Source organism: Pithys albifrons, chromosome 11 (assembly GCF_047495875.1).
Source record: "Pithys albifrons albifrons isolate INPA30051 chromosome 11, PitAlb_v1, whole genome shotgun sequence".
NCBI classification, from domain to species: Eukaryota; Metazoa; Chordata; class Aves; order Passeriformes; family Thamnophilidae; genus Pithys; species Pithys albifrons.
This window is the reverse complement of record NC_092468.1, coordinates 5,218,277-5,238,232: the sequence shown is the minus strand read 5'-3', so window position 1 is coordinate 5,238,232 and position 19,956 is coordinate 5,218,277. Positions and strand designations below refer to the sequence as shown.

Here is a 19,956-nt window from a genome sequence, read left to right as displayed (position 1 = left end):
GGGTGTAACTGTTTTGCATAGTCCTGTGCAGAGCCAGGAGGGGCCTCGATAATTCCTGTGGGTCCCTTCCAGCTCAGCGTGTTCTGTGGTGTGTGACACGCGGAATTCCCGGTTCCCGGCGCGGAAGGCGAAGGCGTTGCCACGGTCACCACGGCAGCGGGGCCGGGACCGGGACCATCTGCTCCACAGGGCGGCGGGGCCGGGCCGGGGCTGCGGCGGCCATACAGCGACCCACAGACACACACAGCGACCCACAGACAGACACACAGCGACCCACAGCGACCAATAGACACACACACAACCCACAGACACACACAGCGACCCACAGACACACACCCACACCGACACCCCCCAACACACACAGCGACCCACAAACACACACAGACACACAGACACACACAGACACAGACACAGACACAGACACAGACACACAGACACAGACACACACACACACACACACACACAGGCCCGCCCCGCTTGGGGCGGCCCCGGCCCCGGCCCCGGGCCCGCCATGCGCTGCCCGACCACCTCCTCCGCCATCCGTAGGAAGATGTCGCGGGGCCGCCCCGGAAGCGCTCGGGAAGGCGCCAACATGGCGTGGCGCTGCTGGGCCTGCACCGCGGCCCCGCGGCCGCTCCGGTACGGCCGGGCAGGGGAAGGGCAGGGAGGGCAATGCGCGGCTGGGCGGGCGGTGCTGACGGTCCGCATGTTTCCCCGAAGGCTCGCGGAGCTGCTGCTGCAGCCCCGGCGGGGGTTCCGGCGGGCGCGTCCGCGGCCCGAGGAGCCCCCGGCAGAGGCGGCCGAGCCCCGTCCCGTCCCGCAGCCCCCGCGCCGCGGCCGCAGCCTCTGCCCAGCGCCGCCCGCCAGCGCCGCCGGCACCGCCTCGCCAGGACGCCTCGTCAGGCCCTTCCTCTTCGCCGTGGGGGTAAGTGGCTCCTGCGGGAGGCAGGGAGCGCATCCCAGCTTTCTCTGGAGTTTTGCCTGCTTGGGTTTCGCTTGGTACCTTAGAGTTAGTGCAGGTTTATTGACCATATAGTGTACCAGTTAAATGCCACTCTGACGCCCGATCCCGTCACATCTCGGAAGCTAAGCAGGCTCAGGCCCGGTTAGTACTTGAATGAGAGACCTCCCGGGAATGCCGGGTGCTGTAGGTTCTAGTCTTGAGGACTTCACTGTCACCGTCTAAGCTTGTTCGGCCGTGGCAGATGAACCTTAGGAGCAAACAGTGTGGCCAGTTTCACGCACGCTGAGCCTCATCTAAAAAATCCACTGCCCTGTTTCGAAGGACACACCCCGGTGGGTAGAGCCCTTCCCAAATCTTCCTTCACGAAGCCCAGCCATACATACATACACTGTGGTAATGCGAAGGAACTTCAGCTTAAATCAATGGGAATATTGTAAAGACATCCCAGTTTCATTTTGTTTCAGTGAACTTATATAATTTCACTTATTCATTTTGTTTGTGAGCTTCTTTGATAAAGTATTGTCCTGTGACACTCAGCATTCAGTAAACCTGAGGAAATGGCCTCAAGTTGCACCAGGGGAGGTTTAGATTAGATAATAGGAAAATTTTTCACGGGAAGGGTTGTAAAGCATTGGAACACGCTGCTCCAGCGCAGTGGTTGAGTCACCGTCCCTGGAAGTGTTCAAAAACACGTGGATATGGCACTTGAGGTCATGGTTTAATGGTAAACATGGTGGTGCTGGTTTGACGGCTGGACTTGGCATCTTAAGGTCTTTTCCACTGATAGCGAAAAGCGCCGCCAAAAGAACTGCTAAGAGAAAGTTTTGTATTCCATTAGAAGCAGGTATTTATTTCTGCGCAGGAAGCAAGGCAGTGAAAGCACCGCAGAAGCTTGATTGCCTGACAGGTGTCAAAGCAGGCTAATTTACACATTTGAACATGAGTGATTACAATACTTTCATTCATTATGCAAATGATTACAGCATCTCATTACATATTGATTACATGCGGAGTCTGGACGGAGTTGGGGCAGTGTTTTCTTCTGACATCAATTTTAGGGAGGGGTCCTTCTGTTCTTCATCCCCAAAACAAGGGTCTTAGTAGGTCTTCCTCGCTTTGACCCAGCTGGTGTCTTTTCATAGGTGACCCAGCCAAATCTAGTAAAAAAAACCCCTTGGCTGGCTACCATTTTGCTCTATTCATGTCTGCCACTACCTGATTGATTGCCTTTGGTTTATGGTACAACAAACTCAGTGATGACCAAGTCCTGGTAAAGAGAACAGAACATGCTTAGTGATAAAGACTGAGCAAACAGGCCTAAAACTTGGGGAGGGGGGTTGGGTATCGGCCCTTGCTCCTTCTCACCACCCTTGAAGTTGCTGTGAGTCCCACAGTCAGCGGTGCCACAGCTCCCGTTGCCACAATGCTGAGTGGCTGGACCAGCGTGTGGTGTTAGCCTGGGATGGAGCCGTCACTGAACCTTTGTCCCGTGTCTCCCAGTTCACAGGCTCGGCCTTCGGGTCCGCCGCCATCTGGCAGTACGAGTCGCTTAAGTCTCGAGTGCAGACCTACTTTGAGGAGGCTCGAGCGGACTGGATGGATAAAATGCGGCCACAGAAGAGAGGAGACTTCAGAAAGCAGGTACATGGAGGCTGGGGCTGCTCACACGTGGGTGGATCCCTGCGGGAGCACCAGGCACAGCCACATCCCTCCCCCAGGGCGAGACCCATTCATTGGTACAACACAAATTTATCCTCGTTATCCTGATTTGTAACTTGGAGAAATACTGGGTTCTCAGCAAATTACAGCAGATGCGTTTTCTTACAAGAAAAACTGATAGTTAGTTCTAGAAAACTGTAATTCACAATATCACTGTGAAAGTTACAGTGAAAAACAGAGAAAAATACCACCTTTACCCAGAAATTCAGTGTCTATCTAAAGTAGGTACCACATGTCTTATCACCATAAAATAACCAACCAAACGTTCCTGTTGTGTCTGATCTTCTCAGAAGTGAACATGATTTCCCAAAGAGGACAGGGCTACCTTAGATTCTGAATGTTAAGCATAATATTTTTCAGTGCTGTGACTTCTGAAGTGCATTTGTATTTTCAGCCTCTAAAATCTCACAAATATGAGGTTTTAGAGAGCTTTTTTACTTTGAGAGCTGACATTTGCATGCTTTGGAGTTTGGACAGCAAGAACAAAATGAGTGCTGCAAGATTTGTCATGAATTTAGCTGGCATCCCAAAAGTATCAGTCATTTAGTTTTTAATTAAGTATACTTTGAACTAATGCAAACACACATGTATGTTTTACATTTGCTTCAGCGTTATTACCAAGGCTTGTCATAGAGCAGTCTTGATACTGTTTCAGGTCTGCTTGTCCAAGGAAGTAGGGCTGAGCACTCCAGGAGAAGCTCAGGGCCCTGGGTAGGACACAGGAGCTGTTTGTGGTGTGTATTGTGCACACTGGGACTGCTTTGGAAATGGGCATGTGGGATAACCCTGGTGGCCAGCCCAGCACCACACAGATGCTCACTTATGTCACCCACAAACCCACAATGGGCTGAGGAAGGAGGAAAGGAAGATGTAAAGCAAGAAAACTTGAGGGTAAAGCTAAAACAACTACCAAAAAATTGTTTGGTAATTGGGAGACGAGCGAAGAAAAGAAATGATGCAGAGGCCGTCACTCACAAGCTCTTGTGGAAAGACCAGTGCCCAATAGTTCATGAGCAAAATACGTTAAATCTCCTAAAATCCCCTCTTTGGAGGATGACATTATGTAGGGAATATCTGTTCTGTTAGCTCAGCTCATCTGCTCACTTGTGTCCCCTCCCAGCCTATTGCTGTCCTGTATCCTGTCACTGCAGGCGCAGAGTGAGAAATTAAAAAGGTATTCATGTTGTGCAAACACCGTTCAGCAGAACCTGGAACATCATTGTGTTACCAGTACTGTTTTGGTAAAAAATCTAAACCACAACACCAGGTATGAGCTGCTAGAAAGAAAATTCTATCCCACCATGCTTTCTTGGTCAGTGTATATGAACTGCAGGTGAGATTATGATCAGCACTTAATAGTTTAAATAACTTTGGTTTTATAGTTTTATTTTCCTTCAAAACCTGAAGGGGAAGATCTGATGATTAGCTATCCAAAAAAGAAAACAAAACTGCCCTGTTGTTAATAGGCTTAAACTGCTAATCCCCATCTTCAATGGGTAAGTTCTATTTTTAAGAGTTCAGGATTCTCCCAGTTGCTTCTGAGGGCATCTAATTCTTGTATTTTTGAAAAATCATGTCTTTTTAGTGTTCTTATACTAGAGAACTGATATCTCTAACCAGTATCAGAGAATTAGACAAAAAATGCAATGAAGTTGTTACTTTGATGTCAAACAGTGAATCTTTGTTTCATACAGCATTATTTCTTCTGCCTCCAACCTGCAGATAATTTTTATGACATTGTCATTGATCTATCGACAAAATATTTGTGAAAAATTATTCTGAAAGCTGGAGAATGGAAAGGGGGGTGCAATTTGTCTGTGTGCTGACTGCACTCAAAATAAACTTTTTCAGGGGTTTTAAACTTGGAGGAGGGCTGGGTGAGCTGGACGCAAGGGGGAATGGATTCCACATCTTGTGAGCCACCTCTGCAAAAGTGATCCTGGCACAAAAGTGGAATCTCTCAAAGGTGGGTGGTGTGATGTTAGACAGCATTAGGGTGAGGCTTAGTCAAGGCAGGATTTATGCTAACTTTGGCTCATCTGCTAAAGTAAGCATTATGGGCTAGAGCCTTGTTCAGTAGAAGCAGGGTAAACCCATGAAGTTGTGTCAATGGATATAACCCCATTCTTTTGGAAGAAACTCTTCATCCATATTTGGGCTATTTTTTGAAAAGGAGGGTAGATAACTGTTCTTGAATAAGGAAATGTCAACTTGAAAAGCCAATCAGAAGTAAAAAAGTTTGAAACCAATTTATTTCACAGATTTCAAACAAATGCTTTCCATTCTTAAGAAAGGTATATAACCTTATGTGACTGCTTTTGAAGCTGCAAATACTTCCCAGTGGCATTGATGTTGACCAATTTTGTTGCAGGTTAACAGCTGGTGGAATAGCCTGACTGAGGGTCAGCGGACTGTGACAGGTTTGTGTTAGCTTACAAGTATTAGACATTCACAGGAAGAGAAATAGGACAAACAGGTACAGTATGTTAAAACAGATGGCTTTCATACCACATTTATGTTGTTGGGCACAAAGCATGTGTAAATTTACACTTGCACATACACTATTTCTGCTACACTTCCTTCTCACAGACTATTTTTTGTGTGCATAAAAAAAATTCCTATGGATCTGTGTGAGAGCGTGTGGAGGATTAACTAGAATCCTCCCCCAGCAACATTTTTCTCAGTAACTGTGAAAAACAGCAAATGCTTTTAGAAGAAATAGGTGTGTATATTTCACAGGCGTGTGAAAATAAAATTCCCTAGTTAGTTACTTGCTTTCAGCAGGATGTATAAAAAGTAGCACAATATTATCCCATGAGCTTTCATTTGGTTACAATTTAGTTTTGATTGGTTGCCTAATGCCAGTTGAAATCCCCAAGAGAAATGTACGTACTATGTGAGAAGAAATTGGTGATAACTTGATTCAAATCCAAAAGTAGCTCAGCCCTATCTATGTGTTCTACATTAAGTATTTATGGAATCTGTATTAGCAGGTTGTTGGCATAAGGTTGCTTAAGATGCTGTTTCTGGGTCATTTAACTTTTCTACAGAAACAGTTTTGAAAAAAATTCAACCGACGTACTAACTCTCTGAAGTGTTGACTCTCAGTTTAAGAATAGATCCCATAAGTGCTGAATGCTTCAGGTCAAAATCTGCTCAGGCCACTCAATTAACAAGTGCTGTCAGGAAGTTTTGTACAATGCTTTGAATTGCTCCACGTGCAAAGCCAGGTCATGACACAGACACTGCGTTGGGGCAGTGAGGGTTGATACAGTCGCTGCCTCCCTCTACATCAAGCAGTAAAATTGTAGCTGGTAGAGCCTGAGCCATTCACACTTACCCTTGATTGCCATAGGAAGGCTGGGCTCACTGTACTGAATCTGCTGACAGTTCTGTAACAGTTTGGTTTGGCATGCAGGGAAGGTATTTCCTCTAATAAAAGAGTGTGGTTGAACAGGATGGAGTATTGAAAGAAGAGAGCTATTGAAATTTTAGTTCTAGGATTTGTGTCATAGCTTTTCTTGCATTTTGTTGCAAACTTCAAATGAGAAGAATTATCTGGCATTTACTGTTATGTAAAGGAACAATTATTTTCTCCTTTAATATTTCTTGCTTTTGTAAAACATTTTAAATACATAAATGCTTGGATAGAAATAGGGAATGCACTTTAAATAGGAAATAATAAATTTTTGTTATGCTCCTAATAATCTGTATTCTTATTTAAAGTAAAGTAAGATTGCAAAACATCTGTGAAACAAAAGGTCGTGTTTGCTGTCTCCCAAAGGTGACTATGTCCTAGCAATGCCAATTCAACTTTTTATGCTTGATCTCTAAGCAGAATCTTTACAATTCCCTCAAAGCCAAAGCTCCCACAAAAATGGCTAGGATGTGCAGTGTGTTGCAGGCCTCCCCCAGTCTTGTGCAGTTACTGCAACTGGGCACCAGATTAGTGACATTTGGAAATAAACAGCTTGATGGGCAGGAAATGGGGCCTCTGAGCTGGCTCCTGTTTCATTGACTCTGCAATGGAATAGCACTTTGAAACCACAGCTTGAACGTTCTCAGCACAGATTTTTCTGGGTTGATGCGTTCATTATACTGTGTTAAAACAGTTGCAATTTTAATTTTCTGAAAGACTTCCAGTATGTAAGTGTAGCTTTCAGTATTTTTCTTTGCTTTTGCTATGCTTACTCCATGCAAAGTAAGAAGTGGATACTGCTTTTTAATGGAATTGTGAGGAAAAATATACTTCTTGTAAGCTTCCTTTTAAATACTTATTTCCAGTAAGCACTATAGTGTTACATTCATAATTTCCTTTTATACTTTTTTCCCCTCTTGACAGGTATTATAGCTGCAAATGCCTTTGTATTCTGTTTGTGGAGGCTGCCTGGCATGCGACGGATTATGTTTACATATTTCACCTCAAATCCATCCTCCAGTAAGTGAACAGTAATTTGTGTGGCTTTCCTACATAGGGATATAAGAGAACCTCTGGTCATAGTGCAGAAGCTTCATAGAATCATAGAATGGATTGGGTTGGAAAAGACCTCCGAGATCATCAAGTCCAACCTTTGGTCCAACTCCAGTCCCTTTACCAGATCATGGCACTCAGTGCCAGGTCCAGTCTCAGTTTAAAAACCTCCAGGGATGGGGAATCCACCCCCTCTCTGGGCAGGCCATGCCAATGCCTGAGCACTCTCTCTGCAAAGAGTTTTTTGTGATATCCAACATAATTTCAGGAACATGGCTCGCCTATAGCTCTGCCACCCACAAGCAATCTCAGCCGTGCCCAAACACATCATTCTGTCTAGGCAGGAAATGGTTAAAGGGGGGGAAATTAGAAGTAATGGATCTGATTTTTTAAAACAAAAAAACCACTGCTGCTTTTCTAAATATTGTAACATCAAAACTGTTGCCTGCTACCTGGCCTTTTCCTGCAGTCAGTGGGATGCAGCCCTACCTGTGTGAAGGTGAAGAGGCCCTCCCAGTGACACCAACCCCAGCTGCTTTTTTGCACAGACTGCAAACCAAGCCACTCTTTGGGAAGGAAAATAAATTGTACTACATAATTCCATTCAAAAACTAGACTCAACATGATTATTTCCTCCCCCTTTAATGTTCAGTGGGATGAAGAGAGAACAGTCATCAGTCACATGCATGTACACTTTGGTCAATAGATAAACATTAGTCTGTATGTTGAGAATGGGGTCCTTGTGTCAAAGCTGTGCTTTGAGTCACCACAAAAGCCAAAGAAACTAAGCACAAACTTATCCTTCACTCTGTGTGAAATATATTGAATAGACTAACTTAGGAAAGCAAGTTACTTGTATTTAATAGCAGAACAATTGGTTTTCATTTCAACAGCAAAGAACTAAAAGAACGAGACAAACATATTTGGAAGTACTTCCTGCTGTCCTCTTAATTTCAGCTGAAAAAGTGGAAATTGAACCAGTTCTCCTACACACTCCAAAGCTAAAGATAGCTGTTATCCAGATCTGAGCATGTCACCCCAAACACTTGTGTTTTAAATAACGTTGACCTTCAAACCTGCTAATTGGCTTGTTTGCATTTTCAAGCAGTTGTTTCAGTGAGGAGAGCTAATAGCTTTTCAAAAAGAAAACTATTTTTGATTTATAAGTTGATCTCTATAGCAAATTAATTTTATATAGCTCATATATTAAAAATCTTTCACTGTATATATATATATATATATATAAACAAAATATCTTTTTTCCAAAGCGTAGGGCACGTCATAAGATAAATGTTTACTATGAAACAGTCCCCAGTAGATAACTGAGGCTGTGCAGCTTGTGTGTCTCTGGGGTGTGTGTTCTGCCTTTCCAAAGGTATTGCATGGAATTTGAAATTTATTCAATTTCTGGCTTTATTTTGTAGCTTTATTTGAGAATCTAAGCATAATTAGTGCCTAGTATGTCTTGCTAAATTTCTAGTTTGCATTTAAGTAGACATGTAAGTTGAAGCAAATTAAAACACTGACTTCTTTCTGTTCACTGTTTCTCTCTATTGTAGAAGCCCTGTGTTCTCCCATGCTGCTCTCCACATTTAGTCACTTCTCTCTATTCCACATGGCAGCAAATATGTATGTTTTATGGAGTTTTTCCAGCAGCATTGTCTCTCTTCTGGGATGTGAGCAGTTCATTGCAGTCTATCTTTCTGCTGGTAATGTATTTACAACACTTAAAAATAGAAATATGTGTTCATGCAAGTAGAGTGTGTGCGTGGTTTATCTCTGGTGACAGGTGGCCATTGCTCCCTGTTAAAGGCAGTACTTCTTTGCTGTTCTACAGAGTTTTGATAGATTTAGGTTAGTGGGCTTCAAAACATGATAAATGTGTGTCTGGTTTTAATTCATGCATTGCTGTCAGAATAAAATAGCTTTTAAATGCAGACTCATCTAAGTTTTTTGAGGAAAGATTACAGTTACTTTGTACTTTCAGATGCTTGTCTGCATTGCTGGCATCATTTCCAGTGGTAATTTCTCTTTTTTAGGGGTTATCTCCACTTTTGTCAGTTATGTTGCTAAAATGGCCACTGGAAGGTTTGAACCATCCCTTGGAGCTGTAAGTATCTTGGAATATGAGAGACTTTTTGGTGATCTCTGGAGTCATTTTGAAAGTCTGCTCTGTTCTTTAACCTGCTTGAAATATGTTTGGAATAATGGAAACCAGTAAAGTTTACCAAAATGAAGTAACCAGGCAAGAACTGGTTCTCCTTTGCAAGAACTTGCCTGTTCTTCAAGCATATTTGATTCTGCTGCAGCAGCCACCCAGAACTAATGCCACTTAATGCCAAGGGTTGTAAATGAGTCCTTAACAGCAGGACCTCTTGTTTCTGAGCAGATCAGTTACGTAACTTATTGCAGAAATGGTATTTCATAATTATGTATCAGCCTTCTGTAATTGAAAACAGAATACTTGGAAAGAGAGAATGTAATCAGACAATCCAACTCAGCATGTGATCCCAGTGAAAGTTGTAGGGCGTGCTGTGCAGGAAGGGCAGCTCTCCTGGCAGAAGTCTCACCAGATGAAAGGTGTGAGTCAGGCTGAGATGCTCCTGTGGTTGCCTGTTCTTAACAAGTGTTTTTAGTAGTAGAACATTTAAAAACACTTAACTTGCTTCAAGTTTGATATTAACATAGACATTTGCCAAGTTTTAAAGGCTTCTTAACTTACTTTACTAAATAATTTTGATAAAAGCCAAAAGTCAGATTCTCATTTTTTTATTGGAATGAAAAAATCTGTTTTATACTGTGCTGAAGTTAGAACTTTTGGAAGTGCTGTGTATCATCTCTTTGTCTTAGGAATAAACTATATCTGGAGCAAGTTACTTTCCCTTAGTCTTACTGATTTGAACTTATTGAAATTGCCACACATTGCATTAGTTTACTGTATTCACAGCCCTTCCATTGAGATTATTTCATGGATACAAAGGCCCCTGGTCAGTTAGTACAGTCCAGAGAATTACTTGTTTCAATAACAAAAGATTTTTGTCCCTGTCCATCTGTTATTTATCTTGGTTTTGTACAAGCTTCAGAATTATTCCCTTCATTTGATGAGTATGTTTATGCTTGATTAATGTATGTTAGAACTTCTGGGGCTTACTTGGGGAAAAGCACATTTACATAAATTATTGTTATCTTAAAATCGGGGGTGGGTGGGTGTGGATATTTCTTAATTATATAAGAGCATTTGAGGGATATTTTTTCCCAGTACTTATAATTTCAGATATTGAAATTAAATAATGATATTGAAATTAAATAATGCTGTCTTGTTTTATTTTTATTCTGAACTTTGCTATGGTGCTTTGTACTTCGATGCTTACCACAGGGCTGCATTTAAAAATAAAAGCCAAAAGGAAAAGAGGTTCACATGCAGAAAAGTAAATTTTCCTTTATGTAACATCACAGCTTACTTTGATGTTTTTAATGTATTTGCAGTCAGGAGCCATAATGACTGTCCTCGCAGCCGTGTGCACGAAGGTCCCAGAAGCAAAACTCGCCATCATACTGCTGCCGATGTTCACATTTACAGCAGGAAGTGTAAGTGCCTTTGAACTGCACAGAAAGTCTGCTCTTCAAACATTTTCCCCATGCCTGTCCTATATCTGAGTGTGTGTCCTCTTCATTTGTGTTTCTAAGCTGTTAGTTTTATTTTGAAAGAGGATATAGAATCATAGAATGGATTGGGTTGGAAAAGCCCTCCGAGATCATCAAGTCCAACCCTTGGTCCAACTCCAGTCCCTTTACCAGATCATGGCACTCAGTGCCACGGCCAATCTCAGTTTAAAAACCTCCAGGGATGGGGAATCCACCCCCTCTCTGGGCAGCCCATTCCAATGCCTGAGCACTCTCTCTGGAAAGAATTTTTTTCTGCTCTCCAACTTCAGTTTCCCCTGGCAGAGCTTGAGCCCATCGTGCCCCCTTGTCCTATTGCTGAGTGCCTGGGAGAAGAGACCAACCCCCACCTGGCTGGAACTTCCCTGGGTCCCAGAGACCGATCAGAATTGTTGCAGCCCAGAAGTCACTACACTGGTGTGTAGTGAGTTTAGAATTATCCTGAGTTCCATTCTCCCTGGGTCTGTTTCACATCTGATCTGAAGACGTGAAAGAATCTGGGAGGGAGGCAGGTTTGCCTGTCTGAGGAAACCTGCAAACACATCCTGTTCTTTCTGATAGGGGATGTTTTTTATAGCAGCACTGCTAACAGGCTAATCTAATGCTAGTACAACGTCTTCAAAGAAAAACTTACCAAGATGAGAAACACAGAGTTTCACTTCTCATGGAAGATTACATTCCAGCCCTGGAGGAATATTTGCCTCCTCTTTTGAATATCATCTTTTGATACTTTTGGGATTTGAAGTAGACCACTGAGACTTTCCTTCATGTGCAGTACTAGCACTCCATTTTTTGTTTTATTAAGTTCTTTTATGACATCCACTTCCACATTTCAGAAAAGCTTCTCCTGTAGATCTTAACCATTTTAATAAGTTAATCATCTTTGGTCCACTACTTAAAGTTTGTTTTACTGCTTAAAGCAGTTAATCCAGGTCATTCCAAGATCATGAGATTTAATACTTTTCGTAAGGGAAGCTTACAGATTTGAACAAATGTTCTTAGATGTAGCCTTTGTGTTTTCCTTGCACTTCTGCTTGAGTGGACCTGTTTTCTTCTGTTTCCACCCTTTCACTGTATCTTTCTTAGCAAAGATGGCCAGGGTAGAAATACTGACAGAGCCACAGAGAGCATTGCCATGATCAAGTGCTCATTGCAACAGCAGAGCAAGAGCAATATTGGCTATTGCAGTATAAAGGTAGGAATAATTTTAGCCCTACTATATAATTATATTTAACTTTACATATTCCTTTAGCCTATCTTACCTCTACTGTTATGGGCTTTTAAAAATAAACAAGCCAATGTAGCAACAGAGCTGCTATTCTAATACATATTCAAAATGAAAGAAATGCTGCCTAAAGTAACATTTATTCCTAACATTAAATCTCCAGTAAAATTTTGTGTGTTGGCAGTTCTGGTGGCTTGTATCTCCTGAGGATGGTAAACCATTGCTCATGTTCACTGTCATCCTGATTTTCTGTCTTCCAACATACATATCCTTTAGAACTAGAGTGTGATGATCAATTTAAATCAAATAACAGGGATGCTGCCCCACACATTCCACTAGAGGGTTGAGTTTGGGAGGACAGAGGCACATAAATCTAAGTTACATCAGAATTAGAGGATGAGAATATTTCAATTATATATTCTGTGATGTCTTCCTTAGCATATGCTATTTCAAGTAACTTCTGTCATTGTCCTGACCTGAGTGTGGAATGTATTTTGCTTGAAAAAGACACATCCCTACCCTGCACTCTTCTGTGGCTGCTCAGGTCTGTTTTCACAGCAACTGCAGCTGAGAGCTGAGTCTGTTGTTTTAAAACAATTTATTTTTTTACAGCGATTAATTTATTATAAAATTTATAGGATGTTTTTTGATCCAAAATTTTTGCTGTGTGCCAGAATAGAAAACTGTGACCAGTGGCCCTTTTATGCTGTGACTGATCTGTCCACTGCATGTTCTTTTCCTTTCTAGGCTTTAAAAGCCATAATTGCATTTGACACTGCAGGACTTGCTTTAGGCTGGAGACTTTTTGACCATGCTGCACACCTTGGGGGAGCTCTCTTTGGAATGTAAGTCCATATTTACTAACTTCTATTTGGTTTGTATTTAAATCAATCATATATTTTTTTCCTCTTTACCTCCTATTATTGCTGAAGTGTAGGGGGGTTTTTGGAAAGTTTTCTTAACTAGTGTTGAATACAACTCCCTGTTGTTCTTGCAGTGCTATAAAATTGTGTGGAAAATGCTGTTAACAGATGCTTAGAACTGGAGGAATTGAGCTGAACTGCCCTAGAATTACAGATTAGATGTCAGGTTGGCCTGTCACCATAACCTGAGCTGGCTGATTGTCCAGCTCTTCCCAGAATACTGAAGAGAGTCACAAGGCAGAAAAGATTTTCACAAAACACAGCATGGACAAATTAAAAGAACTTTAAACAGCTAAAAAAATGCATTTGTCTCAGTGTTTTTCCTCTAATTGCCAATTTAGAGAGAGCTACAGAATTAATATACGCTCAGGCCAAATTCCTCTGGGCATCCTCTGCTGCTGTTTTCTCAGTGTTGTTGGCATTGCTTTTGTGTGGAGCTTTCCTAATTAGTAAGAACAACTAGAAACAAGTTTGTAGGAAACAGTTCTGTATTGTTCCATGAGTTTTTTTCCCTTCAACCCAACTGCAGTGTTGTCTTAATTTGCACATTATTGCTAAGAGCATTTTTAAACATTTTATGTAGGCTTTTGAAAAACCTGCCTGAGGTTTCACTGGGCCAGATTTCAATGCAAACTAGTTTGTAGACCAAGATGTTTGCTATGTCTTGGCTTTGGTGTCTGTAAGTTCTGTGGTGCAGTCTCCTTTTCCCCCCTTCTCTGGCATCACAGATGCATCTGATGTTGTCTGGTCAATTTTATGTAACTCCTTTCTGCCATAATGAATCTGTATCAGTTTGTTCACTATAAGGAATGAATAATATGCACTATAATGCAGATTCACATACTGGAAAAGGATAGCAGTGAAAACTGTCTTGAGTTGACAAGTATCTTGCCTTCCTCACCTGCATGTGTTCTACCTGTTTGTTCTACTCTGTGACCATTTTGGCCACTTCATCCTTAAATAACACCTTTATTTAGGACATATGTTGAATGGTAATATATTTTCTATACAAGGCCTCCCAGACTATTGCCCACTTTGGAAAGTGGCCAGTTTGTCTCACAGAAAAGTGCTTCAGGACCCAGGTGTGGAGTTAGGTTAAAGGTTCTCCCACAAGCCTATTTCCACGTGGTTGCTTCTCCCCAGTGTCTCTCCTCTCCACCATAATATCCCTTGATTAATCACTTATATTGGTATTTATATATGGGCATACATAGTTCTCTATGAATGTAAATTAAGTGAGAACACTTTGATAGATTAAATCTTCATTTAGATGCTTATAGAAGAAAATTCACTTTGAGTGGAATGTGGCTGTTCATTATGGGACAGTTGTATTTATGTAGAAGAAAAAACACTTTTACTTGGTGTGGTCAGTACGGGTTAGTGCAAGCAACAGAACTGTAACAGTCTCATAAGTGGAGGTAGATTTTTGTATCTTTTTAAGAAATCACAAAAGCATAAAACTAAAGGCACGGAAAAAGTGTTCCTTCTCAGGCCTGAAATAGGAAGAACACAAAGTTCATAGAATCATAGAATGGATTGGGTTGGAAAAGACCTCCAAGATCATCAAGTCCAACCCTTAGTCCAACTCCAGTCCCTTTACCAGATCATGGCACTCAGTGCCACGGCCAATCTGCGTTTAAAAATCTCTAGGGATGGTGAATCCACCACTTCTCTGGGCAGCTCATTCCAATGCCTGATTACTCTCTCTGGAAAGAACTTTTTTCTGCTCTCCAACTTCAATTTCCCCTGGCAGAGCTTAAGCCTGTGCCCCCTTGTCCTATTGCTGAGTGCCTGGGAGAAGAGACCAGCCCCCACCTGGCTGTAACTTCCCTTCAGGGAGTTCCAGACAGTGCTGAGGTCACCTCTGAGCCTCCTCTTCTCCAGGCTAAACAACCCCAGCTCTCTCAACCTCTCCCTCAGTTAACTGTTTGGAGTCAAGAGAACAAGTGGCTTATCTGCCACTTTCCAAGCATTTTGTTCTTTGTGCCTCAGTTTATCTTGTCTTCTATGCCAAGTATGTACTTGGTTTTAGTGATCAACCTGTTCTTCCTCAAATGCAGAGAGAAGTTGCAGTTAGTTTTAACAATTGTTTTCTTTCCCAGGTGGTACGTGACATACGGGCATGAGCTCATATGGAAGAACAGAGAACCTCTGGTGAAAGCTTGGCATGAACTGAGGACAAAGAGCACAGGAAAGGGAGGAGGTGGAAGATCTGACTGATTCTAAGACTAGAGATTCCTTGGGCTCAAGTGGTGTATTACTTGAAGATGTGGGACTGAATAGGTTTTGAAGGTTTTTTTGCTACTCCATTAGACCTCTGAGGAGCTGAAGTTTCTAAAGTAACAAAATTATGTTACAAAAATGCATATCCATAGAAAATGAACTCTGACAAAGGTGGAACAATAAAGGTTTTTATCCTATTGCTTTCTGAAGTAACAGTCTGCATTACATTTTTAAAGGTGGAATAAAACTTGTTTTTCAATTAAGTGACCTACATCTCTGTCCACAAAAAAATGGCATTCAACCAATTAATACTTTGGAAAATAAACGTTTTAAAAACTGAGGAAGTTATTGGATCACACACTTCCCTAATGTCTGCCAGACAACACAAGGTGCTTTCCTAGAAGGCAAGTGTTAGACAAATTGTGGTGAAGTTCAGTAGACTTTAGTGTTGAAAAGATTGGATGAGATGAGCCAACAGTCTCTTTTGATCTTAAACTTGAAATACTCAAAGCAATACTGGGTTGTCTGCCAAGGTTTACATACTGCTCAGTGGTCCAGCTTTATTTGTTAGCTGTGGCTTATTCAACTTGTGTTTTCATTTCTATCCCCTTCCAAGATGCTTTCACATCTTCCTGGATTTTACTATAGCAGTATCTTTCTCATAACCATGTGCAGGGGAAGAATGATATACTGTGGGGTTTTTATATTCTACCATGAGTTTTACTGCTTTCTGTATTCTTTCACTAAGTTAATTTGGGGGTGGGGTGAGGGCATGTTCTTTAAGTTGTGCTGTATTGTTAATTTCCTTTAAGGTTTTTCTCAAAATTTTAAAACTGTAACATTTGGCTCAGAATCTGGGAGTCCTAGAAAACAAGCAGCTTCAGCAAAAATAGGTGAGGTCCCCGAGATCAGCAACACTGTAACCAGGCTTAACTACTAAAGTAAACCTGAGGGTAGTACCACAACCGATGTTCCTATTTTACAAATAAAAACGGAAATTGGATTTGGGGTTTGCTCTTGCTCTGTGCCTCTCCTGCAGGGATGATAATGAACCCCTTGCAAAAGGCTGTGGAGTTTTCCCAGATACAAACTGGTGGATTCAAGCCCTTAACTCTTCCCTGTAAGCAGAGTTAGTAATTCCAGATGGACTGACCTGACAATATGCTGCAGTTGTAAGAAGCAACTTGTGGGGTTTTTTTACTTTACAACAGTGCCTTGCAGAAAAATACATTTCCTGTGGGGATAAAGAATACATAATGCTAAGTGGTACCAGTTTTAATAAATGATGGAGTTAAAAATTGCTGTAAATTCCATTACAGTCACAGGCCAGTTCTTGTCTAAATGATTTTCTCTCTTGGAAAAATGAAGCACTTGAGGATTTGTTATCTATGTGCCTGTCAAACACTTGAAAAAATGAAGGCATTGGAGTACCTAATACTCCTCTGCTCTGCTCAGGAGTTTTCTGACTTTCTAATCTGTCACATCCCCCTTTGCTACTTCGCTGTGTGATACTTGGGACAAGCATCATGCCAGTTTTCAGGGCCGCAGCCGCGGTGCAGCCCCGCCTGCAGCAGAGAGGGGGCAGCCGGACACACAAGGAGTGACTGCTCAGCATAGGCGGGAGGGGCCGGCAGCGGCAGAAGGTGCCACGGAGTGGGAGCATTTGCTGCCAAAGAAGCTCAAAAGCCATAGCTTACAGTATCTCACGTTAGGTTTACATCTATTATTGTTGTTGTCCACTTCCTTTTACTTCCCCCCCCCCCCCTTCTCTTGTGCTACCTCTTGTCCACTCAACGACTTACCTGGTCCCTTCAACAATTATGTACTTGCTGGAAGTTCTTCAGAGATCCTGGCTGAAAGAGGGGAGTAATATTGCAGGAAATACAGTGTATAAACCCTGAAGGACATTGTCTTTCACAGGTCTAGAAGAAGAAGCCAAAGTTGCTATTAAGTTCTTCACTACAGGCATCCAGTACCTCAGAGATGTCATGCCCCTGTATCACCTGCAGAGTAAGTCCCACTTGTGGTATGTTAGACTTCCCAAGACAGGGTGATGTTGCTGCACCCTTTCATCTTGCAGGAAGCAGCACAAAGCACCTGAAAAACCATCCTGGAACTGCCACAAAGGTTTGGAAGTTACCACCTTTTCAGCTGGTGGCCATAGTTTGAGGGTCTCATGCCTAAGCCTTAACTTTAGGTTTCAGAGCATTCACTCTTTAAAAGGCTGTTCAATGTCTGAATCTCCCTCCATTATAGAAACCCTAGAGGTGTGTAACATATGGAGGGTTGTACAATAATCTTCACGTGGCCACACAGTTTCAATGTCCTTTTGCACCTGAGCCTTTGTGCAGCATTGTCTGGCAAAGGCAAACTATTTTCTCTGGTCCAAAATGACTTTAAAACTGCACTTGGAAACTCAGTTCTTCAGTCAGTCAGATAAGGAATGCCCCGGAGTTATGACAGCTCACTAGAGTAAATAAGATACCTTTCTGGCAAGCAAATACCCGTCTTGCAAAACCTGGCATCAGCATATGTCAGTATCTTAGTACTTAGTCACACCTTTGAATGACAAAGAAGACAGAAGAATGAAAAACCCAAACTAAAACCTCAACCCTAGAAAAAAAGCAACAACAAACACACGGAAAGACTTTCCACTTCCTTTTCAAAGAGATTATTGTGAATAAAAATACAATGTGGTGATTATGCAGACACTTGGCAGAGACAACAGCTAGTGTTTGTGTAGGAAAACAGCAATAACTATAAAGTCATGGTTAGTCATGCAGAGGCACAATCCTTCACCCTTTTTTTCAGTGGCTTTAAAGTCTCTTTTGGCTTTGCCATGTTTAAGGAATATTTTGTTTGTCATCTGCTCTATTTGGAATTTCATTTTAGTTTTAAAACTATTTGAGCTTTCAGGCCCCATTCCTGGCAACAAGAGCTGTTTTGCTTTCTGATTTGATGGCTTTTCTTTGTCTTACTGTTGCAGGCCCCCCTCGCCTCTAGCTTTTAATCATGACAAATCTTCTAAATGCAGACAACTTTTTAATCTCATCCAGCATCTTCTGGTTTTCCTGTCTGAGTTAGCCTTTGTGCCAATTTCATCCTACAAGCTGTGATGAGCAGCTGCTCAAAGCACTCCCTGATGCTGTAGGTGGGCTCTGAGACATGCAGTGCCAGAGCTGAATTCAGTACTAGGAAGTGGCAGGCACAGGATGAGCAGAGACATCCGCTTTTATTCGCCAATGTATTTTGCTAAGTCAGGCCTAGAAACAAGGATCACAGCATCATTTGTACTGTGCCAATGATAATATGATAAAGCAGGTGTTCTGTTTTCTTCCATGGCTGTAAAGTCTATTTCTCTTTACCAGATATGGTTTATTTTTAAAAATTACAATGTAAAACAGAGCAGTTCTAGAAAAACAAGAGCAACACAAAATTAAGAAATGTCTCCCTGCATATTCCTAAAAGTAAAATTATGTTTGTGGGTTTTTCAAACAGCAAATGAATTGCAGCATCCAGTAGCCTATATGGTTTTGTGACAAAAGTTCTCTGTGGGACCAAAACATCTTTACCTGAAATTTCTGAGTCTCCTTGCCCCAAGTGACTTGTGAGGGCAAGGGGGCAGTGGTGAAATCAAAGCTGCTAGTAGCATTGACAAGTATCAAATCAGATATTTAGGACAACTGAGTCATCTGAAAAAGAATTTCTTTTTATCCCTTGATGACTGTGTTTCAGAGAGAAGCCAAACAGTCAAGGAAAGGTTCTGCCCAAGTCGATACCCAGACTTCCCCCCCATCAGAACCAAGTGCAAATCTGGACTGAACTGAGGTGCTAATACACTACAGATACAGTACTGGTCAGCTGAAACAAAGCAGTAGATCTTACCTTCTCAAGTTCCACTGCATGATTACTTTCTTGTTAAAGCTTCATAGAATGGTTTGGGTTAGAAGGGACCTTAAAGGTCATCTAGCTCCAATGCCCCTACAATGGGAACCTTCCACTTGACAAGGTTGCTCAAAGCCCCATTCAACCCTGAACACTTCCAGGGATGGGACAGCCATAGATTTTCCCAGCAACCTGTTGTCAGTGCCTCACCACCCTCACAGGGGAGAATTTCTTGATATCTAATCTAAACTGTCCCTCTTTCAGTTCAAAGCCATTATAGGTTATCTTATCAGATAACCTGTAACTAGATAATTACATTCTAAAATGAACTGCCTGTCTAGATAGCCTTTAAACAGATGATTTTCTCATAGGAAGCATCTCAGTTTATCCGCATTCTTCACTTTTATAGCCTTGTATTTCATGGTTTGGTGACCTTTTGGGAGATTCGGCTTCTTCCGTAATAACCCACTGAATGGGGAATTGTGAAGGAGCATTATGGCCTGTAGCCACTTATTACATAAGACCTAAAATTTCAAAAGCCCGGCTTATCCCCCATGTAATTCTGTCAGTTTCAGTGGTTTGTGCCAGGACTGTTTGGTTTTGAAACAGAATGTACAAAAGGAAAGCTGTGATTTCCAGTCTCTGGCAAACAGTATAGGATGTAGGCCGTATATTAAGATCGATAATAGATGCTTGGATTTTGGTCAATAGGCAAGCAATATTTTAAGAGTGAAGTGATTAAACTGTTAATGTAAATGGAGGGAGAGGAATTAAGAGACGTGGGGTTTTCTGCGCAGCTATTAGAAACTAACATTGCAAGGTTGCTGTTTCTCACCAAGATCACTCATTTTATAAGCGCCAGGTTTCGCATACAAACGCTTTC

The 19,956-nt window shown here is 42.0% G+C and overlaps 1 protein-coding gene across 1 annotated transcript; it reads left to right on the top strand.

Annotated features, from left to right (window-relative positions):
* Window positions 1-484: 484 nt before the first annotated feature.
* PARL (presenilin associated rhomboid like) lies at window positions 485-15,397 on the top strand. The gene is made up of 10 exons (XM_071566256.1): window positions 485-639; window positions 721-925; window positions 2,465-2,605; window positions 5,055-5,103; window positions 7,026-7,121; window positions 8,714-8,863; window positions 9,194-9,264; window positions 10,641-10,742; window positions 12,790-12,887; window positions 15,068-15,397. Exons 1-10 carry the CDS (start codon window positions 512-514, stop codon window positions 15,183-15,185), a joined length of 1,158 nt encoding a protein of 385 aa, XP_071422357.1. The 5' UTR covers window positions 485-511; the 3' UTR covers window positions 15,186-15,397.
* The last annotated feature ends 4,559 nt before the right edge of the window (window positions 15,398-19,956 follow it).

Bases quoted from the DNA above. Each gene is read 5' to 3' on its own strand.
- PARL (XM_071566256.1), top strand. From the start codon at position 512: ATGCGCTGCCCGACCACCTCCTCCGCCATCCGTAGGAAGATGTCGCGG. The intron at 926-2,464 runs GTAAGTGGCTCC...CGTGTCTCCCAG, and splicing joins CCTTCCTCTTCGCCGTGGGG to TTCACAGGCTCGGCCTTCGG. The intron at 12,888-15,067 runs GTAAGTCCATAT...TTTCTTTCCCAG, and splicing joins GGGGGAGCTCTCTTTGGAAT to GTGGTACGTGACATACGGGC.